The 25,160-nt window shown below is 46.0% G+C and overlaps 1 protein-coding gene across 1 annotated transcript; it reads right to left on the bottom strand.

The window, feature by feature from the left end:
• Nucleotides 1-24,782, bottom strand: CHGA (chromogranin A). The gene is made up of 8 exons (XM_054026435.1): nt 24,538-24,782; nt 23,641-23,687; nt 15,100-15,193; nt 14,710-14,778; nt 10,707-10,805; nt 7,088-7,615; nt 6,014-6,465; nt 1-559 (listed from the first exon to the last, which is right to left on the bottom strand). The coding sequence occupies exons 1-8, from the start codon at nt 24,581-24,583 to the stop codon at nt 476-478; spliced, it is 1,419 nt and encodes a 472-aa protein (XP_053882410.1). The 5' UTR covers nt 24,584-24,782; the 3' UTR covers nt 1-475.
• Between the last annotated feature and the right edge of the window lie 378 nt (nt 24,783-25,160).

The following is a 25,160-nucleotide window of genomic DNA, read 5'->3' as shown; positions in this document are numbered from 1 at the left end:
AAGGAACCCATCACAGTTTTATTTTTCCTTAGATAAATTTTTATATAGAATAAATTACAGTCAGAGTTCTCAGCTTTTAATCAAAAGAGACGTTATTGCAATTTTTATCCAGTGAATCTAACGGTAGAAGTAAAACATTCTAGAAAGCTGTCTTTAAAAAAGAGAAAAAGGAAAACCCAAACAAACAGAAAGTACGTGAGTAAGTCACACTGCTCGGGATACAATTATCCAAAGAGTACAAGAGAGAACCATAGTGGCTAAGGGAGCACAAAATCAAGGAAGAAGCCGACGATGAGTGTAACATTACTGCAAAGAGGGCAAGCCTGTCATTTCCTAGCAATTTTGGCTTCCTGGATTAAATGTTTCTGCTCCGTCTTTATTTTTTATTTTTTACTTTTTGAATCAGTAACTTAAGATGCAGTGTAAAAGGATGAGTTAATTTCTGGCTTTTGCTCATGTTATGTGTAGGGGGACTTCACCCCCGCCTCAATTCATGGAGCTTGTGGGCGACTTTCTCCAGTTCAGCTTCTATTGCTGCCAGGCTTTCCAACTCCTGATCCTAAAACATCGGAAATAAAAATATGAGAGGTAATTACACAGCATAACGTCAGCCCTAAGTCTCTTTCTTTGCATTGACCAATCAAAGAGTTTATGGTGAAGCAGGGGGAGAGACTGTTATCTAGTGGATAACACACTGGAAGTCAAGAGATAAGGGTTCTATTCCCAGTTCAGTCAGTGGCCTACTGTGTGATCTTGGTCAAGTCATATCACCCCTTTGCGCCTCTATTTAAACTATGAACTTGTCATGGCAGAGACAGTCTCCTACAATGTGGGGCCTGACCTAGCATGTTAGGGCCTGACTTTTGGTCAGAACCTCTAGGTCAGAGGTCCCCAATGTGTGGGGTATGCCCATTTGGGAGGTAGGGGGGTGCAGTGATGGCCTGGGCCAGCTCCCATGGTGGGCAGGGAGGTAGCACCACCCTGTTCCATTCCCAGGGCCCCGCACCCAGGATCCCAGTTGCTGCCTCCTCTCCTGGGGCTCTGCTTCCGGCTGTGGCTGCTGGCCTCAGGCACCACTCATAGAATCATAGAAGATTAGGGTTGGAAGAGACCTCAGGAGGTCATCTAGTCCAACCCCCTGGTTAAAGCAGGACCAACACCAACTACATCATCCCAGCCAGGGCTTTGTCAAGCTGGGCCTTAAAAACCTCTAAGGATGGAGATTCCACCACCTCCCTAGGTAGCCCATTCCAGTGCTCCCGCCCCCGTCTCAGCTATGGCTCCAACCACGGCCCCCTTACCCATGTCTGCATCTCCCCCCTTCCAAGAGCTCCTGGCCCTGGCTCTGGGGTCACCGGGCGGGGGGGCACAGATGGGGTAACTGGGGGCACAAGGTAAAAAGTTTGGGGACCACTGCTGTAAGTGCTACTATAATATAAATATCAGTATGTGTTTGGGGTGTTTTTTTGGTGGTGTGGACATCTACCCACTGGACACCTCCACAAGCCCTTTAGCTGAATTTTGCATAAACTATTTTTGGCTGTGGCTTCAATCCCATCTATTCCCTTTTTTTCTGAAAATACAGTATTTCAATTAAGAATCAGGTGTCATACTCCTCGCACCTACATCGGCGCTGTGGGAGCGCCTCACTGTGCTCTGAGATCTAAGAAAAGGAAGGTATTTACAATACATTGATGTAGGAGTTCTGAGGCATCCAGCTGAGCAGAGAGGAGATCAGAAGCTGTTGTTTGGGGGGGTTAATTTCTTTAAAATAGAGCTGGGTTGTTCAGAGAAGCTATAACCAAGCTGGATATTGTTAATATTCATGTGCTGTACATCCCAGCACAACATTTCTCTCATTCTGAACCATAACGCCAATCTAGACGCATGTGTAGAATAATCTGGGTTTAATCATTCTGGGCACTTTTGTGATGTTTTAGATTTTCAAAGTATGTACTATACATTGATCAGTCTTCACAACACCTTTGTGAGCCAGGTAAGCAGTGCCCCTACTTTGAGAGAAGAAACCTGAGCGACAGAAGGTAGGATTCACAAAGGCACCTAACTTCCCTTGAAATCAAAGTGCCTAAATACCTGCAACATTTATCTGCCTAGCTACCTGTGTTTGTAGAAGTAGAGCAGTTGCTACACCTAGTTGTGCATTTATGACCTGTGTACAAGAAGTTGAGGTTGCTCTTGTGTAGTCACAGCTGCTACTTTACTTTTCAGCATTATGTAAACAGCAGTGGCTCCCTAGGGGACAGTATGGGTAACTTCCATTATGGTTATTGAATTCAAATCCACTTCACACAAAAGGACAAGTACGGCGTCCTGCTGAAGCCAAAATGTATAGCTTTTCCTGGGCTGTTCCTCTTGGTAGCTGGTGGGTAGGTCCTACTTCACCAGGCGTTGTTCCCAGGACAAAGATGTTATGAAACCTAATTCGCTGCACTCCAACCACCACTGCTCCGGCTTGACCTATGGCATCGGTTCTCAAACTTCGTTGCACCACAACCCCCTTCTGATAACAAAAATTACTACATGATCCTAAGAGAGGGGACTGAAGCCTGAGCCTGCCAAAGCCTAAGCCCCACCACCTTGGGCAGGGGGACCAAAGTCAAAGGCCAAGGGCTTCAGCCCCAGGTGGGGGTGGGTCTGTAACCTGAGCCCCTTCCACCCAGCCCTGTGCTACAGCTTTGGCCCTGGGCTGTGGGGCTCAGGCTTCAGCCCTAGCAAGTCTAATGCCACACCTGGTGACCCTATTAAAATGGGGTCCTGACCCACTGACCTATGGTAAAAATTACCTGCAATAAGAAATACCACAGAGGGGCTCCTGCAAGGCGCTTCCCACCCTCAGCTCTGCACACCTCCCTGCTGCCTGGTAGGGAGCCTTCCCCACAGGTTGTGGGAGGAAGGGGGGGGGAATCTGAGTTTGGGGGCATTTACATTGGGGGCCTGCCCTTTTCCTGGTGGCCAAAGTAGAGTGTGCCAGGTTTGTCGGGGAGGTGGGGGAGAAGAGGTTTGCAGGAGAGTCCTGGGGGGGGGGGGAACGTGTGGCTTCAGGAGAGGGTCCCCATGGGAGGGTGTCCTCGGGGGGGTTGGGGAAGGTGTGTCCATTGGGCTGTTCCCAGTGCAGGGGACTTGGGTGCCATAAGGGTTCCCTATAGGCGTGGGGGGGGAGTCCCCAGGAGGTGTGCATGTGGGGGTGGGGGTCTGTCACTCCCTTCCCTGAGTGCGGGGTGGGCAGTCAGTGTGGAGGATCAATGGTGGTTCCCCAGGAGGGGACTCAAGGGGGGGGTTCATGGGGGTGCAGGATCCGGCAGGTTCCCTGTGAAGGGGTACAGGGGGGAAATCTGTAGAGGTTAGCGCTGGGCGTGTGGTGTGATCTGTCAGTCCCTCCTTGGAGGGGGGGTAGGTTCCAGAGGTCTGTCAGTCCCTCTCCGGGGCAGGGTATCCCCTAGGAGTGCGGGGGGGGGGGGGGCTGTTGATCCCTCCCCCAGCTGGGATGCAGGCAGCACCCTATGGGGTATGGTGAGCTGAGGGTGGTCTGTTAGTCCCTCCCTGGGCAGGGGTATGCCTGGGGGTGTGAGGCAGTCTGTCAATCAGTAAATCCTAAAGTCTGAACTGTCTCTGTTAGTAGTAGTAGTATTAAGCTCCCTGCTCCTCTCCCCCAGTATAGAAGTTAAACTACACCAATGACGTTACCTCCTGTAGCTGAGCAGGGCACAGTGGAGGTAGCCCCTTGCTTGTTGAGCTAAAGTCAATGGCTTATCTTCCCTCAGCTACTGGTGTCTTGGTGTTGCCTCTCACAAGAGTTGTCTAGTTCTACCCGCAGCCCCACCTAGTCAATGGCGTGATTTCCAAATTAAGATGCCCCATTCTGAGACAGCCAGCTTGCAAAAAGAGAAATGCTACTGCTGGTCCCAGGCCTCTGAGCCTGGTGTGAAGGGAGTTTGGTTGCTTCTAAGACTGGTTCAAAAACAGGAGCAGATTGGGCTCCCTTCAGTTTCCCGAGCATACAAAGCCATTGCTCCTGGTTCTGTGTGCAAACCTGGTGCTCAGAGTGACATGTGTGCCTGGATTTCAGAGGGTCTGAAGGACAATGTGTAAATTAGTTCTAGAGTCTTATAAGCTCCCAGAACAATCAAAAAAGTGGCTCCTGTTGTGATGCTTTTCCTCCTGCCTTGTGCTACCAGGGAAGCTGAGTCTTCTCCGGCCACTAGTGGCTTGAAGAAATTTTATACATAAAGTTACTTGGCATCTTTCTGGTCGTAGAATGACAGTCTAACAGTGGAATATCTGTTTAGTTTACAACAGGCTCCAAGAACAGTATGAACATATACTCCTAGTTCAATATGGGATGGGGGAAGATCATCTTCCAAAGCATCAGGTACTAGGCTATTGCTGGAGCTAGGATACCTTAAGATCCTATGATCTGACCCAACATGGCAACTATGGAGTTGATTGTCTGTTTTCTAATTCCAGGGTTGAGCTGAGAAGCAGTCTAGGAAGGAAAAAACGGTAAGGTGCTATAAAAGCAGAATTCTTGCCTCCTTCCTGGCACTTGGGTGGGAAGACTCCCTGTGCTGGGGGTGTTTCCTGTGGACAACCTCCACCAACTTTCCATCCGCTGGATGCTGCTGGACTAATGGTACAATGGATGGATTGCAATGGATAATCAGGACCCCCATGACTTGAAAGCTGATCAGAAAACTAAATAAAACTCTTCCTCCTTCACAGAAACAACTGAAATCCTGTGGCAAGGGGCCATGTCTGGCAGTAGATCACTCCTACTGAACCATCGTCTTTGCAATATTGCTCAATTTAATCACAACTTCTAATTATTCTGGTTGGTTTATCCTTCAGGTGCTCAGAATGGCTCGGTGGCCACAGACCTTCTAGTTAGTGACATGCTAGAGTTTTGACATACAAATAGTTATATAATAGCAAACATCAGTCATTTAACTGGTTTAAATGCAAAATCATCCATCCTGCTATTCATAGGCCAGCCTGACTTCAGCTCTAGTGATGAAACTGCTAGGGCTTTGGATAAATGACCCTTAAAGGCCTTAAATAGAAATGAAGGGAGGAAGAAAGTGACTACATTGTGGTGGTGTTTAGCACAATGTCAATCTTTTCCCTTGCAGACTCTCCCAACCTGAAGAGCTTGGGGTAGCGCGACAGTTTGTCTTTTTCACCAACAGAAAAGTTGGTCCCACAAAAGATAATATTTCTGAGACAAGCTGGGTGAAGTACTAAAGGTTAGTTACCCTGCTGCCAAGATGCATGTGAATGTACCTGACTGACCCATGCAACTACAGTAAGGGTAATTGCAGCTACGCTTTTTTATGGGTGTTTTTTGCACATGGATCTAGGCCTCTCTTTTTGTTTTTGTTATTTGTTTGGCCCTAGAAGTCTGGATCAGGTATTTACATTTCTCTTATAAACGTTAAACCAGGAAATGCTTTTTACCTCCCCATGTTGGGGATGCATCCTTTTTAAAAAAAAAAAGCCTGTGACAGTAAATTCCAGATCTGCACCCTCTGTCCCCGATTCAAAGTCTGGTGAAGTCAGCAGAAGTATTTCCATTGACTTGAATGGGCTTTGGATCAGTCCTGGTGCACAGGCTAATGCTACTGGATTACTGGCACTAATTTGTACTATTGCACATACCAGGCCAACTTCGAGGCCTTATTAGAGTGTAATCTCTATGGGGCAGGGATTTTTTTGTTACATGTTTTTACAGCTCCCAGCACAATGTGGCTGGGGCCTCTAGGTGCTATACCATACAAATAATAAAAACCAACCCTGAACTGAGAGAAGATCACAGACTAATAAAACACAGCTACCTGCCGAACACGGTATAATAAAGTAATGGTGTCAGCTATTAAAAAAAATCTGGCACCTTCCTAAACCTCTCAGTGCACTTTTGATACCCTGCAAAATGACTCGATGGTTTTAAAAAAAAAAAAAAAAAAAAAAAAAAAAAAGCATGCACAGGTATCACACCAACCTCTGTTCTTCTGTTAGCACTTCCTTCTTCATCCTTCTTTTCTTCAGGCATGGCGGCAAGCGGAAACCCTGCTTCGCTGCTGTCCTCCTTTGCATGATGTTTCCATGACCTTCTCATATCCTCTTCTGGGTTATGGAAGTCATACTTGTGGGACCTGAAGGACATTTTCATGGACCTATCTGGGTCTTCGCTGCTGTCGTTTTCCTCCATGCGCTTCTTGGATGTCAGCTGCTTGGCCAGCTCATCCATTTTGTTCCATCTCTTGGAGTCTTCCCACTCTCTGGAGGGCTCCTCCTCCTCTTCCTCACTTTTGACATCCCTGGGGTGGAAGGTGTCCTCTGCCTGCATTGCTTCGTCCTCTGACCAATGCCTCCCTCCTTTTAGTCCATGGGATTTCTCTTCCTCTTCCGAGCTCTTCAAACCTTGGCCAAAGCCCAAAGCATCTTTGTTATCTGAAGCATTTATTGAACAGAATGACAATGAAATAGTGTTTAGATTAGTTAGACCCAATCTTTGCACCAAGCCTTATTTCTTACTGAATTGCTCTATGTGAACTGACAGACATGTTGAAGCAACAGATTCATGGATCTGAACGCCAGAAGGGACCATTATGAATGTCAAGTCTGACCTCTTGTATACAACACACGTCACATGAAAATACAGCTAGACGTGCAGGAGGAGAAGACACATATGCACTGCAGTACTGACGACAGAGAGACTGGAGCTAGTAGTAGTCAAGAAACTTTTAAATAGCCTGAGAAGCTTGAATAAATGATGTAAAAGCTCTTTGAAAACTGACCAGACCCCATCATAAGGCTTAAAGTGAAGTAACTGATGTAAATCTGCCCAACAGTATTTTGGTGTCTAAAGATGCAGATGGGCCTAGTGGGATTTATGTATAACTGCTGGTTGGAGTTATGCTTCTAACCTGCTTAGGTACACTTGGAAATCCCACTAGGCACCTAGCTACACTTTTAGGCCTCTAAATACCTTTGTGAAACTGGCCCGGAGCTCTCCTTTTGTCAAACAGCACAAAATGAATAAGATGGCTGGGACATCATATGGGATACGTACCGCCTTCCCTGGGAGTTGCCTCAGTCTCATCCTCAGCTGAGCCAAGTATCCTGTCTGCTTCCGTAGGCTGCTCATCTTCCAGGGTGCTTCTCCCAGCATTCTCTTCCTCAGTCTGCTCTTGTAGGGTCTCCTCTTCTGCTTCTTGGCTCTCTTCCTGGCCCTTTTTGGAAATCTGCTTCTCTCCCTGAAGCTCCTGACTTCTGTCGGTCTCTTCAGGCTGCTCCTCTTCAGCCTCTTGGAGCTTGTGCTCGGCCAGCTCATCCTCTTGGAGGTCGTCATTGAGGTGGTTGTCTAAAGCATCTTCCCTTGGCGATTCTTCAGCCTCACTGACCTCGTTGCTGTCAGCCTCCTCTGCATTCTCCTTGTCGTCTTCAGGGCCAGCTTCACGCAGTCTTAGCTCCCTCTCTTCCAGGCTGTTTTTCTCATCCTCTTTGGACTCCTCCCTCTCACTGTTCTGCTGGCTTCTCTCTGCCGCTAGCTCAGCAAATGAGGCTGTGGGCTCCTCCACAGCAATTTCCCTTGATTTATCTGTAGTGGCAACATGGCAAAACCAGAACCTCTCTTTAGAAGTCTGTTTCACAAATGAGGAGGCTTCTTACTGATCTATGGGCTCAACTCCGAAAAAAAAAATCACTTAATTAAACCTATGTTTCACTTTAAGCACATGAGTAAGTCCATCCTGTTAACAATGCATTTAAATATATGTTGAGCTTTAACCATGTGAGTAGGCCCATTGATGTCTACTGTACTGAATCATGGGTGGAATTAAAGATAAACATGTGCTTAAGCCGACCCACTATTCAGTATAGTAGACTTAAAGTTAAGTATGTGCGTAAGTGCTTTGCTGAAGCAGAGCCTATATTACTACCTTGTCTCAGACGATAAACTATCAATGCCTTTGAGATTAAATATAAAATAGAAAATCTCTTAGAATTATAATCATGCTTTACATTTAGATAGCACTTGACATGCTCAAAGTCCTGTGCAAAGACTGGCTAATTCCTACTCACAACAACCCTACGAGAAAGGGAAGTATTATTCCCACTTTATACAGATGGGATTAGTATGACTGGGCCAAGGCTGCTCAGACAGTCAGGGGCAGCTACTGTTGGCCAAAGGGTTTTATTTATTTATGGTTGTTGTTCACAATGGGGCCTGATCTCAGAAGGGGCGGAGGCAGTACAAAAAAGTCAATCATATTTTAAGAGCAAAAGAAAGAGGAAGAGGTGAGAAAACTAGAAAAGAGGTAAAAGGAAATGGGCATAAAGAGAGAGAAGATGGAATGAAGCAATGCTAAAAAAAAAAAAAAAAAAAAAGCTTAAGATGAGTAAATGTCTTTAATGTATTCAAGCTCCTGCATTATAGCATATATTCCTGGCAGAGAGGGTCAGGGCCAAGAATCTTCAGACTGATACTCCCCTTGGGGCTGGAAGAGAGCACATGCCAGCAGTTTAATTTTTTCAATTTGGTTTAAATGAAAGGCTGATGGCTGGATCCCGCTCCCACTGAACTCAGGGGAAGCAGGAGCAAGCCTTGATGACGGGGAGCTTCCTGTCCCCTCAGTTTTGTTTGACTATATTAGACTTTGCAACAACTTAATCAACTGAGATGGCCATGGGCGCTCCACTGCTGAATGTAACAGCTCAGAACACTGCACAGTGTGGAATAACAAAGTATGGTACATACATAAGACCATAAGAACGGCCATACTGGGTCAGACCAAAGGTCCATCAAGCCCAGTATCCTGTCCTCAGACAGTGGCCAATGGCAGGTGCCCCAAAGGGAATGAACAGACAGGTTATCATCAAGTGATCCATGCCCTGTCACCCAATCCCAGCTTCTGGCAAATAGAGGTTAGGGATACCATTCCTACCCATCCTGGCTAATAGCCATTGATGGATGTATCCTCCATGAATCTATCTAGCTCCCTTTTGAACCATGTTATAATATTGGCCTTCACAACATCTTCTGGCAAGGAGTTCCAGAGGTTGACAGTGTGTTGCGTGAAAAAATACTTTCTTGTGTTTGTTTTAAACCTGCTACCTATTAATTTCATTTGATGGCCCCTTGTTCTTGTATTATGAGAAGGAGTAAACAACACTTCCTTATTTACTTTCTCTATACCACTCATAATTTTATAGACCTCCATCATATCCCCCCTTAGTCGCCTCTTTTCCAAGCTGAAAAGTCACAGTTTTATTACTCTCTCCTCATACGGAAGCCATCCTATACCCCTAATCATTTTTGTTGCCCTTTTCTGAACCTTTTCCAATTCCAATATATCTTTTTTTGAGATGGGGCAACCACATCTGCATGCAGTATTCAAGATGTGGGCGTACCATGGATTTATACAGAAGCAATATGATATTTTCTGTCTTATTATCTATCCCTTTCTTGATGATTCCCAACATTCAACATTTTTGACTGCCGCTGCACATTGAGTGGATGATTTCAGAGAACTATCCACGACTCTAAGATCTCTTTCTTGAGTGGTAACAGCTAATTTAGACCCCATCATTGTATATGTATAGTAAGGATTATGTTTTCCAATGTGCATTACTTTGCATTTATCAACATTAAATTTCATCTGCCATTTTGTTGTCCAGTCACCCAGTTTTGTGAGATCCTTTTGTAGCTCTTCGCAGTCTGCCTAGGACTTAACTATCTTGAGTAGTTTTGTATCATCTGCAAATTTTTCCACCTCACTGTTTACCCCTTTTTCCAGATTGTTTATGAATATGTTAAATAGGACTGGGCCCAGTACAGATCCCTGGGGGACACCACTATTTACCTCTATGCATTCTGAAAACTCTCCATTTATTCCTACCCTTTGGTAACTGGTTAAAAGATAGGAAACAATCCATGAGAGAACCTTCCCTCTTATCCCATGACGGCTTATTTTGCTTAATACAAATAGCTCTTCCAGAAATCATACTCGCTAAGTTAGATGGTGACATGATTTTACCTTGGAATCCATTCTGTATTGAACTATATTTGCAGCAAACTAATCCCACAGGCACTACCTTCTTCTGATATGGAAAAGAGAAGGCTCTGAGCCAGAGAGAATGACCTAAAGTCTCCTTTTACTTCCACCGGGGCAACTCCCAGTTAACCAATAGGATTGGACTGGGGGAAAATAATCACAGCTGAGTTTGGTCTGTTTTAGGACCCTACATTTTTTGTGCATCCAAAACTCCCATTGGCTTCAAGGGATACATGAGCTGGCCATTAGTGCTGCAGGTGCTCAGATACAATGGTGATTGGTGTCGCATGAAAACCTAGTCCGATACATAGAGCAAAGATGGACTATTAAAGAGGATGGGATCTGTCACATCTTTCATCGTAGGACTCACCTGTTACTCATTTTAATACTGAAAATGGCAGCAGGATGGCAAATCAGTATCCATTACGATTTAGAATTTTTCCAGTAATTATGGCTGCGAAATGAAATGTTTCTTAAGCCATTAACTAATTCCAAGCAAAACCAAGGTCGCTAGTCTATTTCAGCAACAAAAAAAGGACTAAAATGTGAAGCAGATTGTATGCATCAAGGCTGTTAGAAAGAACATCCCTGTTTACTGTACTACTTGGATTTCCTGGGGGTTAGGCTGACACTAACCTCTTTGCATGTTCTTGTCATTCTGGCTTTCAAGGACTTCTGAAAGTTCATCTTCAAAGCCACCGTTTTTCTTCTGCTGCCAGGTTCTTTCATTGGCCCCTGTGTCAAATAGGGAGGGGGTCAAAAAGCAACATTCCCCACTATATTTTAAAGAATTGTGTCAGAAAAACTGTTTCAGTACATTTTTTTAATACTAAACTCTGACAATAAGAAGCTGGAATGAGAAAAATGCATTAACTAGGAGCTACATGAACCAACTGTATTAACCATGCTTCAGCAAAGTACATCATGTGCAAGCCCGTGCAGCTGGAGACCGATAACCCCTAAGCAAACAGACATTTAATGGGAAGAGACACTTGGAAAACAGTAATGCTGAAGGAGACTTAGGAGTGAAAGGGGACAGAAAAGTAGCTGTTGAATTGCAGTGAGGCCTCAGTCTAGCAAAGTACTTAGGTATGTGCTTATTTTAAGCATCTGAATAGTCCCATAGAAGCCTCACCCTTCTCCTTCCATGAATTACCCACTTCTACCATCATACAAGAGCACCCAGTCCATGCGCACCTGTTCTCTTTTCAGTGCTTGCTGTCCCCACTGTGCCACACACTTGCCCCTCTCCCATGCATGCTCCTCTCCCCTTTGATGTATCAGCTGCCACCAGAGGCCCCGTATGCCTGATCCCCCCAGTGAGAAGATAAATAGGGATTCCTTCACACAGGGTGTCTTACAACTCATGCCATTGAAGAAGAGCAGCAAGGAGTGGCATTTATTATGACATTCTTTATATTACATAGTGCCCTGAAGTCCCAGCCTCACCACAATCACAGTCCCCTTGTGCAAGGGGCCATACAAACACTTAGGCCTTACCCCAAAGAGATTCCAATCCATATAGACAAGGAGGACAAAGGGTGGGAGAAAGAAGTCTGATTACCCTCATTTTACAGGGGGGGATGGGAGGCTCAGAAACATGAGGTGACTTGCCCAGTGGAGAAAGAAAAGTCAGGAAGTCTGAAGCAAACACAGGCATTGATCCCAGAATTCCTGAGGCCCAGCCAGTGCCTGAGTGACAGATCATAACACTCAGCTCTTCTACAGTGTGGTTCCATCAGAACAACAACCTCTCGCTCCAGGCATGGCCTCTCCAATCCCAAGTTAGCCCCTGCCTCCAAATCTTTGTAGAGGGAAACAGGCCAGCTTTTTCAGACCAATCCTTCTCCACCTCTATGAACACGCAAAACAATTTGGGCTCTTCCAGACCACTTTACCTCAGCCAGCTGAGCGGAAGAGGGAGGGAGGGAGGCAAGAGCTTTCCATGTTCAGGGCTTCCCCTCCCCTTCCTTCCACTGGTTCCCTATTCTGCAAGAACCATTTTCCACTAGAGATCTATGAACTACATTTTGATCTGATCCCAGTAGTCGGGGCGGGGGAGGGAGGGCAGCATGGGATAGAATAATCACAAGGGGCGGGGGAGGAAGGAAGTGCCTTTATCTAGCTTAACTTGCATTATTTTAAACATGGCCTAATTTTGTGAGTGAAAAGAAAGACCCCAGTGGAGAACACTGCAGAAGTAGCTCTAGTTGAGAGCATAACAATGGCTCACCCTGTACAACAGCTCCAAAAAGTGCATGAGCATTTAATAGGGGCTTGGTCAAACCGTAGGGAGTGGCACCCCATGGGGGTAAAAGCTCTGTGTAGGGTAAATGAGGGCCAAAGGGACTGAGTCACCTAGTCCATTGGTCAGGACATGCAGCTGGACTGTTGCTGCTGCTGCTACTGGGCAATGAGTGGAGGTAGCCCATTACTCCTCTTCACAAGTAGGGATTTGGGCCAGTGGATCAGCATTTTGGTCATTGGTCATGCTCCTGGCTCACCCACAATCCCACCCCTCTTTGGTGAGCTCTGGCTGAGACCTCCGTGGTGGGCAGGATGGGCAGGTCAATGCTGCTTTTGCCCCCTCTGCACAGTTTTCACTTTGCTTTTAAGCTGCTTTGGGGCCCACATGGGGTTGGTTTGTGTTTGACTATAACTGAGGCTCTTTAATGCACCAGATACTTTTCTTAATCTCTTGACCTTCCACTCTCCTACTCTGGCGACATCACCAGAGGACCCAACCACATCAGCCACACCATCAAGGGGTCATTTACCTGCACATCCACTAATGTCATATATGCCATCATGTGCCAGCAATGCCCCTCTGCCATGTACATTGGCCAAACCAGACAGTCCCCCCACAAAAGAATAAATGGACACAAATCGGACATCAGGAATGGTAACATACATAAGCCAGTAAGTGATCACTTCAATCTCCCTGGTCATTCTATTACAGATTTAAAAGTCACTATCATTGAACAAAAAAACTTCAGAAACAGACTTCAAAGAGAAACAGCAGAACTAAAATTCATTTGCAAATTTAACACCATTAATCTGGGCTTGAATAGGGACTGGGAGTGGCTGGCTCATTACAGAAGCAGTTTTTCCTCTCCTGGAATTGACACCTCCTCATCTATTATTGGGAGTGGACTACATCCACCCTGATTGAATTGGCCCTGTCAACACTGGTTCTCCACTTGCAAAGTAACTCTCTGCTCTCCATGTGTCAGTATATAATGCCTGCATCTGTAACTTTCACTCTATGCATCCGAAGAAGTGAGGTTTTTACCCACGAAAGCTTATGCCCAAATAAATCTGTTAGTCTTTAAGGTGCCACCCAACTCCTTGTATTTTTGTAGATACAGACTAATCGGCTACCCCGATACTTCACTCTCCTTTTTGTTTGTTCTCGCCCTGTCTGTTGACTTCCTGGTTTCGCTTCTCTGAGGTTAGTTCATGTTATTCCTAGTCATCCGAAGCCGACCACATTTCTACTTCTTACCAGGGCTGTGGGACACACTGGCAATGAAATTCCAGAGCCTCAACATTCAATATCCCTTAATGACAATGAATGAATGAATGAATACAAGAATTAGATGCTGCTTCTGTTCCTGCTATGTTGATTTGAGCTCAGACCCAAATGTGGTACAACACTTGTACGTACTAGTGGGAGTAGGCAGCAGCTCTTCATCCACACAGGTAATGTGCTGAGAAGGGGGAACTGGTCAGCCCTATGTGCATGACTTAAATTCTGCTTTGTGGCTGCATGGGAGGACAGAGGCAGACTGACAACCAGGCCTGCTCTGCACTATTCAGAGTGTGTGTGTTCAAGGTCACACAGACAGAACCAGGAGCAGAACTCAGATTACCCAAATGCTCTGGCTCTCGGGGGTTGAGCTGGTTCCAGAGGACAGTGATGCAGGTGGTTTGGGGGGAGAGGCCACAGAATCCACTGGCCCCAACATTCCAAGCAACAGGTGCAGAGGACATGAAGTTCCACAGAGGGAACAGCATTGCAGGCCCCCAGCATGGCCCCTGGTTGGGGCTGATGGATTTCAACACTCCTGCTTGCACACCAGCAGATTACCCAAGTGCTTTGGGCTCTCTGCAGCTGAGCCTCATTTCTCCCTACCTGCTGTTAAGAGGGATAAGAATTAATATTTAATGCTCTGAAGTCCTCCAGTCTAAATGATGACCGAAATACAGCATTTAACAGTGGAAAAGACTCCCACTGACTTCTATGAGCTTTGGCTCCGGATCTTATAGTTCAGAATCAGCAGACATTGATTTGGTCAAAGTTCAATTGTATTTCTAACTATAAAGGTTGCTTTAGTTTAAATAAGCCATAGTGTTTCCCTTAGGTATCTGCTATCCATAAAAGAGTAGGCTCTCTTGGGTAAGTTATACGGTCAGTTACACCGATGTAAACCTGAAGTAACTTAATTGGCTTCAGTGGAGTAAATCTGGATGTACACAGGTGTAACTGAGGGCAGAATTTGACCCTCTGAGTTTATGGTCTTATTTGTTGGAAACCCTGATAGAAAAGTTTTCAGTTTTATAAAGTTATCTGTAGAACATTTATATGACTCAGAAATAATAACACCCTCCTGCCACTTTAATTGTAGCAGAACTGTACCTTGAACTGCAAGTTCTTGAAGCTCCTTCAGCAAATTTTGATGACGAAGGATTGAAATGATCCTTTCATCTGCAACAGAAGATTCTTGTTATAGGTGCAGCAAAGCAAACGTTCTGGTCACATGCTCCTTTAGCTAGTCAGTCTATTTACTGAATTTGCTCTTAATTGCAGACCCATCAAAAATCAATTCAATTAAAAAAAAGGATGACTTAGGTTTTTAATTTCATGCAAGTGACCCCGGACTTCAGCTTCGGGACAATCAATGCTATGTCTGCAGCACAAAAGCTTCATTGCCAAAGGTTAAAGTCTCTGAATTGGTAAATAGATTTTTCCTAACTAACAGATACTCAGTATTTCATGAGACCATCATAGAAAAGTGTCTGTCTGTACCTCCTCTGAGAGTTTCTAGACACTCCTGGCTGATTGGCAGCGGGCTTGGCTTTGACAGAGTATCAGAAATGACCTCTACAATGCACTTCATCACCTAGAAAGATACAAACATACAGATTAAAATATCTCTCATCTTGGCTTTATTTATTACCCAAGCTAAGTGAAAAAGATCATAGGGCAAATCCTACAAATATTTACATTCCACATGTGTGTGTGTGTGTGTGTGTATAATATATATATATATATATATATATATATTATACACACACTCACACACACACACACACACACACACAAGTTCCACAACGGGGTAGACTGGGAGTTTCTGTTCTCCCTGTCTCAGAATACAAGGGGGCAATCAATGGAATTAAAAGGTGTGAAATTAAAAAATAAATAAAAGTAGATTCTTTTGAACACAACATGTGAATAACCTGAGGAACTCATAGCCACAGGAAGTCTTTGAGGCCAATAATTTAGCAATATTCTAAAAGGGATTGGACATTTATATGAATATCACGAATATCCAAAGTTATAATTAATACCTAATTTAGGAAGGCCTATTCAAACTTGTACTCCAGGACCTAAGCCAATTACTAACTATTAGAGTCTAGGAGGAGACCTGTGTGGAGAGCAGCTTGTCCCTCAATTGCCTACTGTGGGGTTCTTACACTTTCCTATGAAGCATCTGGTTGTTGGCCACTGTCAGAGACAGGATACTGGACTAAGACTCTTAACTGCTACTGTAATACTACTACTAATAGATGATTTGGTTCTGATCCTGTCTGGCCGTTCCTGTGTTTCTAGGTTCCCATTTACATCAATGTAAATGAGAAGAGAATTTTGCACCATTTTTGTCTCATTGATTTGTTGAACAGAAATGAGACAATGAGCTTGATTCTCCTCTCACATAAGAGTAACTCCATTGGTGTCGCTGGAGTTACGTCTGATTAATATTGATGTGAGAAGAGACCCAAGGCTGAAGATTTCAAAATACAAGCGCAACAAATGTGCCGTGTGCCTGTGAGTCCATTTCACATGGAAACCCCAACATCTGAGTACACAGTAGTGTGTTTGTGTTTGAATTAAGTGATTGAGAAAGTGAGGGATTATTGCTGGATTCAAACCAATGCTGTGTTTACGCTAGTGCGCAGACCTAACCTGTAGTCTTTACTCGTGAAAATTTCTCTATTCCTTTAATTTCCCAGATATAGATTTGGATGGAGATTGTCATCCAGACTATTAAGGGAGTGGCACTTGAAATTGCAAACCCAATAGCAAGGATTTTTAATTAATCTATGACTGGAAAATAGCTAGTATAGTACCTATTTTTAAAAAAGGGGGAAAAACGTGATCTGTAAAATTACAGGCCCATTAACTTGACCTCAATTGTATGCCAGCTCTTGGAACAAATTTTAAATTTTTAGTTAAGGACATAAGGGTACATGGTAACTGGGATAAAATATAACATGGTTTTACAAAAGGCAGATTGTGCCAGACCTACCTGATCTCTTTGAGAAGCTTTTTAACTGATTTTTTAAACAAAGGAAATGCAGTAGATCTCATCTACCTGGATTTCAGTAAGGCACCTGATACAGTTCCACATGGGAAATTATTAGTTAAATTGGAGAGGTGGGGAATGAGAGAATTGAAAGGCAAGAAACTGGTTAAAGGGGAGACTACAACAGGCCATATTGAAAGATGAATTAGCAGGCTGGAGAAAGATTACTAGTGGAGTTCCTCAGGGATCGGTCTTGGTACCAATCTTATTTAACATTTTCATTAATGACCTTGGCACAAAAAGTGGGAGTGTGCTAATAAAATGGGCAGATGACACAAAGCTGGGAGGTATTGCCAGTACAGAGGAGAAGTGGAATATCATTCAAGGAGATCTGGAGGACCTTGAAAACTGGAATAATAGAAATGGGATGAAATTTAATAGTGCAAAGTGCAAGATCATGCACTTAGGGACTAACAATAAGAAGTTTTACTATAAGCTGGTGACACATCAGTCGGAAGCGACAGAAGAGGAGAATGACTTGGGTGTACTGGTTGATCACAGGATGACTATGAGCCGCCAATGTGATGTGGCAGTGAAAAAGGCTAATGCAATCCTGGGATGCATCAGGCAAGGTATTTCCAGTAGAGATAGGGAAATGTTATTGCCATTATACAAGGCACTGGTAAGATCTCAGCTGGAATACTGTGTACAGTGCTGGTCTCCCATGTTTAAGAAAGATTAATTCAAACTGGAACAGGTGCAGAGAAGGGCTACTAGGATGATCAGAGGAATGGAAAAACCTAACTTATGAGAGGAGACACAAAGGGCTTGACTTGTTTAACCTAACCAAATCAAGGCTATGGGGAGATACGATTGCTCTCTATAAATACATCAGAGAGATAAATACCAGGAAGGGAGAGGAGTTATTTACATTAAGCACTAATGTTGACACGAAAATAAATGGATATAAACTGGCCATCAATAAGTTTAGGCTTGAAATTAGATGAAAGTTTCTAACCATCAGAGGAGTGACGTTCTGGAACAGCCTTCCAAGGGGCACAGTGGGGGGCAAAAAACCCTAACTGGCTTCAAGACTGAGCTTGATAAATTAATGGAGGGGACGGCATGATGAGATTGCCTACAATGGGATGTGGCCCATTTGTGACTGCTTGTAGCCAATTTCCCCAAATGCCGTAGAGGGGCACTAGCTGGGGAGGCTCTAAGTTACTTCAGAGAATTCTTTCCCAAGTGTCTGGCTGGTGGGTCTTGCCAACATGCTCAGGGTTCAGCTGATTGCCATATTTGGGGTTGGGAAAGAATTTCCCCCCAGGTCAGATTGCCAGAGATCCTGGGAGTATTTGCCTTCCTCTGCAGCACAAGGCATGGGTCACTTTGCTGGTTTAAACTAAATAAATGGTGAATGCTCTGTAACTTGAAGTCTTTAAACCATGATTTGAGGACTTTGGTAATTCAACCAGAGGTTATGAGTCTAATATAGGAGTGGGTGGGTGAGGTTCTGTTGCCTGCAATGTGCAGGTCCGACTAGATCTGGGGCGCCCACAAAGTTTTTGGTGGACTCAGAGTGCAGCCACCAACTCTTGCTGGTGGCCATTCTGACAATTTTTCCTAAAATACTTAATTAACTTTAGGAAAAACAAAGAAATATTCACATATACATGTCCAAATTATTGTAATTTATTTATGTAAGTTTTTTTGCAGCCTCAATAATAAAATAATGTACAGTTGTCTCTATTCTTTACTGGACCTAAACAGAATAGAAAAACAAATAAGGTGCTTTACACGTTCTTGTCTTTTTTGTTGTTTCTTTTGCGTTTTTTTTCCTAATAGACTTGCTAGCTAGTAAGTCTGCTGCTGTGAAAAGTGATACTTGTATGTTAATATCACTTTTCACAGCCACACAGCTAGCTACTAAGACTGTTGTGAAAAGTGATATTAATAAACATACAAATATCACTTTTCACAGCAGATTTACTCAGCCCCGGCAAGCTAAGGGACAAATTAAGCCCTGAATGGGGACCTGAGGGAGGCACCAGGAGCCCAGAGCGATGGGGGAGGGGGAGTGTGTGACCCCGAGGCTGGCTCCTGTCGCCACACTGCTGACAGCCTGAGCTCAAACTGCTGTGGCCAGATACCAGAGCCTGATGTCTGTGGCTGGATCCTGGGTCCTGCCACTGCACAGCCGAAGCCGGGATCTGGAGAAGCCAGTGGGGGCCGGGGGTAATGGGTAGGGCCCTACCAAATTCACGGCCAAGAAAAACGCATCATGGACTGTGAAATCTGGTCTTTTGTGTGCTTTTACCCAATATTATACAGATTTCACAGGGGAGACCAGCATTTCTCAAGCTGGGGGTCCTGACCCAAAAAGAGAGTTGCAGGGAGGTTACAAGGTTGTTTTAGGGAGGTCATGGTATTGCCACCCTTATTTCTGCACTGCCTTCAGAGCTAGGTGGCTGGAGAGCGGCGGCTGTTAACCGGGCGCCCAGCTCTAAAGGCAGAGCCACCGCCAGCAGCAGTGCAGAAGTAAGGGTGGCAATACCTTACCGTGCCACCCTTACTTCTGCGCTGCTGCCTTCAGAGCTGGGCAGCCGGAGAGTGGCGGCTGCTGACCGAGAGCCCAGCACTGCAGGCAGCAGCACAGAAGTCAGGGTGGCAATACCATACTAGGCCATCCTGACTCCTGCGCTGCTGCTGGCCTTCAGAGCTGGGATCCCAGTTAGCAGCCGCTGCTCTCCAGCTGCCCAGCTCTGAAGGCAGCACCACTGCCAGCAGCAGTGCAAAAGTAAGGGTAGCAGTACCACAACCACCTCCCCCCCAATAACTTTGTGTCTTGCCCACAACTCCCTTATGGGTCAGGACCCCTACAATAAAAACACCATGAAATTTCAGATTTAAATAGCTGAAATCATAAAATTTATGATTTTTAAAATCCTATGACCATGAAATTGACTAAAATGGACTGTGACTTTGGTAGGGCCCCAGTAATGGGGGAGGGGTGGTGAGTCTGGGGCCAAAGCCCATTGCCACGTGACCAGGAGCCAAAGCCAGAGGCGGTAGCAGGGGCCAGGGTGGAGGGGGGCAGACTTGAGCCTGGGGCTGGAACCTGCCACCACCTGGCCAGGGGATGGAGTCCTGGGCCAGAGCCTGGGGCCCGGAGACGGAGACTGAATCTCAGTAGCTAGAGACCAAAGCCCTGTGGCTGGGGCCTGCCACCTCCTCTGATCTCACTGCCTCTGGGAAGTGGGGGGGAAGAGACTCACTGGCTGCCTGCTCCTCTAGTGTTTGTGTCTCCAAAGGGGCGCAGGCCCAATCCCTGCTGGCAGCCCCGGGGGCAGGGCCTCTGCTTCTCCCCAACCCCTAATCACCGCCCAGGAGGCTATAGCCGCAAGAAAAGGCCCTGGTAGCCACATTTGAGAAATATTGGACTAGATCAGGGGTTGGAAAACTACAGCGCGGGAGCCACATCTGACCCACTAGCAGATTTAATCCAGCCCCTGGAGCTCCTGCTGGGAAGCGGTGCTGGGGCTTGCCCTGCTCCTGTCCTCCAGCCAGGGAGAGGGTCGTCATCTGCTCCACGCAGCTCCCAGAAGCAGCAGCATGTCTCCCCTCCAGCTCCTACGTTTAGGGGTAGCCGGGGGCTCCACACGCTGTCCCCGCTCCAAGCGCCACCCCCGCAGATCCCATTGGCCGCAGTTGCTAGCCAATGGGAGCTGCAGAGGTGGCACCTGCGGACAGGGGAGTGCGTAGAGCCGCCTGGCCGCGCCTCCGCATAGGACCTAGAGGGGGGACATGCCGCTCTTTGAGGTAAGTACTGCCCAGAGCCTGCACCCCTGAGCCCCTCTTGTGCCCCAACCCCCTGCCCCAGCCCTGATCCCGCTCCTGCCTTCTGAACCCCTCAATCCCAGCCCGGAGCACTCTTCTGCACCCCAAACCCCTCATCCCCAGCCCCACCCCCTGCACTCCCAGCTGGAGCCCTCACTCCCCTCCCCCATGCCCCAACCCCCTACACCAGCCCTGATCCCAGTCCAGAGCACACGCCTGCACCCCAAACTCCTCATGTCCTAATGTTCTAAATGAATGCTCATCTCTTTATAGCCTGAACTTCTTTTCAATTTCAGCAGGCTGGCCTTCTAAGAGTCTTAACCTCTTAAACCGTACTACTCACAAGAGAGTCAGAACATTGCGGCTGCACAGTAAATTAACACTAGTCAGCAATTTCCGGGTGCCAACAATATTGCTTGTTCAAGCAATCAGATGTATTCATTTATCAGATAAAATGGGTGAACTGTTCACAATTTGTAAATAGCTAATTTCTTTCAACCATTTGATTTTGCAGATTAAAAGGATTTCAGAAAGGGATAACAAAATGAAATATCTTCTTGTAAATACTTTCACTGTTTATAGGGATTGATTGGTAGACTAGAAGCATTAACAGAGACATCTAATATAATGAAAATAAAAACGTCTATGTTCCCTTTGGTATCACTCTCCTATATGACAAGCAACCCATTAATATTAATTTTACATGTGCTAAAACACACCATGCACCCATTAAACAAGACAAAGAGGCAGATTCTGATACCCTTGCTCATGCTGAGTAGCACCTTACTCCATGAGTAGTCCCATTTAAATCAATAGGGCTTGTGGAGTAAGGTGTTTCTCAAGATAAGTAAAAATATCAGAATCTGGCCCAAATAAATGCTATAAACAAACATTTTGTGGTTATAGTTTATGTTCCAAAAGGAACCTAACATTCTTTACCTGCTGATTTACACCCACACATATTTTATATATGTACACATGCCTGAGATGCACTTCACTCACCACGGAAATCCTGCCACATCTGGGTGGAACTTGGCAACTATTAATGTGACAATTGTGTAGTCCCCACTCAGGCAAAACTCATTGATTCCACTGATTGTTTTGCCTGAGTAAGGTCTGCAGGTTCAGGCTCTAATACTCCACTGTGACATTACATTCTCCATAGAGCTATTCTAAGTAAGATCATGGAATTAAACTCTGAAAAGGTCCCATCCTGCTGTATCTACACAGAAGAAAATCCCATTGAAGGGTTCAGGCCCTTAGAAGGAGTGGAACAAAAGATGAAAACCTTCGAAATATTTTCAGCAAAAATAAAGGCCTTTAAATGGGAAATACTGGCCTTCTGGGGCCCTGGAACTGATGAAGGACCAGGAGTATTTCAAATATTTTAAGAAGTTATGGTCAGACTTTCAGTGGAAGTAATTTTGTGTTAAGAAAAATATACCTAGCTCTGGAGGAACAGCTTTCAGTGCTCAAACTCCCATTGCCCCCACCTGCACATGCGTAAATTTTACTCCACCTCTCAGCCAACATCAAGAACTGGGAATGCAGGGCAACATGGCAGACAGAATCCTACAATGGAGGCTTTGTGATGAAACCTCAAAGTCTTGCACCATGGGCAGGTTGATGAGGTTTCTATTTACTCTGTAACTTAAACTAGAATTTTGCCTGGCTCATACTAGTGCGTTGGTAGCCTAATTACTCATCAAGGGCTTGATCCAATTCCTTCTAAAGTTAATAGAAAGACCCCCACTGAAATCACTGGGAGCTGGACCAGGTCCCATTACAGGAGTTGGAATCATGAACAAACAGAGCTCTTGGGGAATAATTCAGACTTGGTGTAACCCCACTGACTTCCACATCATTACATCTACTTACACAAAGGCTGGATTTAGCCCTTTAATCTTAAAGGATTGGAAAATGGGCACTTCACACAGATGGTGCACTTAACTTTGGGGAAGCCATCACGAAGCAGACTCAGAAAATCACCAGTTACAGTAGAGGGTAAATTATGGGTTTAATAGGCTTCCTCAGATGGCAACCACTGAAGCAGACGTTTCTGCTCCTTACCTACCCATGTAACCTTTTACAATTACAGTCATTTGAGCCAGCAAAAAAGACTGAGACAATAGCAAATGCCTTGCTGCATTCATGAGCCATCAGCTTAGCTCACAGCACTGCTAGCAGGCTAGTAGTTCTAAACAAAGCAGCTGCAACAGCTCTCCAGGTTCCCGTCTGTAGACAAAGGAGGGGGAGTTTTTTCCTTGTAGTACTTGCACTGTAAGTAACAGTGATGAATGGTGGAGTACAAGGGAGCTAGCATGGAGATTGACAGGCGCCCCCCCCCCCAAGGAAAAGGGAAAGCGCCTTTTGTGGCTTATCCTTGAGAGAAGATTTTGATTAACACACACATTCAACAGGCAGGGGATAAGGACTGGCATTTCTGCTCCTTTCGCAAATATTAGAGAAGAAGTGTAATTAGCTAGTTTGAGAGAGAAGTTAATTTGAAAAGGTACATACTTGAAAGAATAATGTTAGAGAATTTTTGACTGCACCTCTCTCACAGCTAGGTAGGTTGATAGGTAGATGTATGTACATAAATAAGTAGGTAATTATACACATGTATAAGTATACATGCCTATGTATGTGCAAATACGTACATACTCACATATGTATCTCTCTGTTATGCACACATACATACATACATGTGGGTGTGCATATAGAAAGATATCACTAAGCAAGTCAAGATATTTGAAGAAATATTAACAGCCAGAAAAAAGTGAGTCCTCTAAACATGCATGTGTGCACCTGCATAAAGTCTTTACATTTTCAACAAAGATGGCTCACGGTGTGTTTATAATCAGTCAAATACAATGTAACTAGAAAGCTAGTTCCTTGACCATTCACACTCTCCTTTGTCTGTTGCTGAACTTGTCAAGGGGTTGACAAAAAACAAAAACAAACAAACAAAAACAGTTTGAATTATGCATAAAATGTAAATCCAGAAAGTGGAGCAGATAATGCAGCTGGAAAATCTTTGCCCTAATAAGAAATGATTCATGCTTCACTATTAACATTTCCAGTATTATTTCCAATAATGCTTCTGGACAGATAAAAGAGAAGGAGGTCCCTCAGGTTTCTTGAGTTAACAGCAAGAGAGACATCAGCACTCCGATTTTTAACAACACGGGCACAGAGCTTACCTTAGCATCCCCTTTATTCATTGGATTGGTTACCGGGAGGGCAATGACTGTAAACATCAAAAGAAGGAAAGGATACCTGGTTAGTCTCCATCTCCTGGCACATTTCCAGAGAACCGGGGAACGGCTCCAGCTCTATCCAGAATGTCAGCAGGAAGGTGGAATCTTGGGCTTGATTTTCGACCATAAACCCACACCAGCTTATTAACTATGGGCTTCACCAATCAGCAGTAATCGGGCGGACTCTAACGATAGGGCTTGGGTTTCTCCCTATCCAACCTTAGAGGTTGACTTAAACAGGCCCCCAAAGTGAAGCAGACGGGACTGCAGGCGAGATTTTATCTGACCAGACGTTTTGCAATGATCAGCTTCATGTGGCTGAGTCTGTGCAGAATTCTTCCAACGCCCAGGCTCATGAAATCAAGCCGCTCCCGGTAGCCAGTACCTGTCCGGCAACCGCTAGCTCTGAGCTAAGGGCTAGAGACCGATCGTATTGCTGCTAGCTACAGCGAGACGGGCGAGCAGAGCAATGGAGGGGCGAGCTGGTGGCTGGATCGGGCTTTATAAAGTCCCCGCGGGCGGAGATGACCTTGCAGGTGTACTCAGTGATCGGGGATGTATTCTGGGCACTGTCATTTCCCACCCACGCAGAGGCTTGTCTCGGTGCCCCCAAAGAAGACACCCCTGGGTGTCTGCGACCAGGCAAGGCTGAGGGGAAGCGCTGGCTAGAAACACCTTTGCGGCTGGCTCGGGCGACCCTAGCGGCTCTCGGCTGCCCCAGCCGCCGCAAGCGGAGAGGCGCTGTCCTTGGTGCTGAAAGGACAGTCACTGCGGAAGAGCGTCCCGGACCACCTCCCTCTGCCCGGGGCCAGCTAAGCCCCCGCCACGCCCCACACTTACCCTGCACCGCCAGCAGCAGGACAGCGAAGCCCCCTCTGCAGCCCATGGCGCCGGCAGGCCGGAGTGAAGGCTGGGGCGATGCGCTCCTCCCCCTGCAGCGCTGCCGGACGGCTTAGGGCGAGCAGGTAACGCGGGGCTCTGACCCGGGGCGGGCTGGCGCAGATCCGCTGGCGGGATTAGCTCGTGTGTGTGTCCGCCTCTCCCCAGAGCACCCCGCCGCCTTTGCCGAAGATCCCGACAGGGCACTGCAGCAGCAGCCCCCTCCTTTATATACCCCTGCCCTCGGAAATGGCGTCAGGAGAAAGCCGCCGCCCCTTCGTCCGCCCACTGCCAGCCCCTGCTCAGCCGGGAATTGCGGCGCCCAGGCACAGAGCGCCCTGCGGCTCACACACACTCCGCCGGCAACTGCTGGCCATGGTGCTGCGCTCCGGCCAGCAAAGCTCGGGACCCCCATCGCCGCCCACGCGGCTGGCTCAGGGAGGACGGGAGTCTGTGATCTGGTCACACGTTTTATTTTTGGTAACAAGCACAGAAGAGCTGGCTCAAAGTCACCCGTTGAACAAGGCCAATTAGTGGGGGTGAGGAAGGGAGGGTTATTCAAGGACTAGTGGCCTGGGGCTCAA

The sequence above is a fragment of the Malaclemys terrapin genome, chromosome 4, assembly GCF_027887155.1.
Source record: "Malaclemys terrapin pileata isolate rMalTer1 chromosome 4, rMalTer1.hap1, whole genome shotgun sequence".
Lineage (NCBI taxonomy): Eukaryota > Metazoa > Chordata > Testudines > Emydidae > Malaclemys > Malaclemys terrapin.
Note: the sequence above shows the minus strand (reverse complement) of the source record. Positions and strands in the feature narration are given on the sequence as shown.

What these genes read in the sequence shown, in the direction of transcription:
- CHGA (XM_054026435.1), bottom strand. Translation starts at nt 24,583, where the DNA reads ATGGGCTGCAGAGGGGGCTTCGCTGTCCTGCTGCTGGCGGTGCAGG. An exon ending in TCTAGAAACTCTCAGAGGAG is followed by an intron (nt 14,779 to 15,099) that starts GTACAGACAGAC and finishes CTTCTGTTGCAG; the next exon opens with ATGAAAGGATCATTTCAATC. An exon ending in GGCAACTCCCAGGGAAGGCG is followed by an intron (nt 6,466 to 7,087) that starts GTACGTATCCCA and finishes TAAATGCTTCAG; the next exon opens with ATAACAAAGATGCTTTGGGC.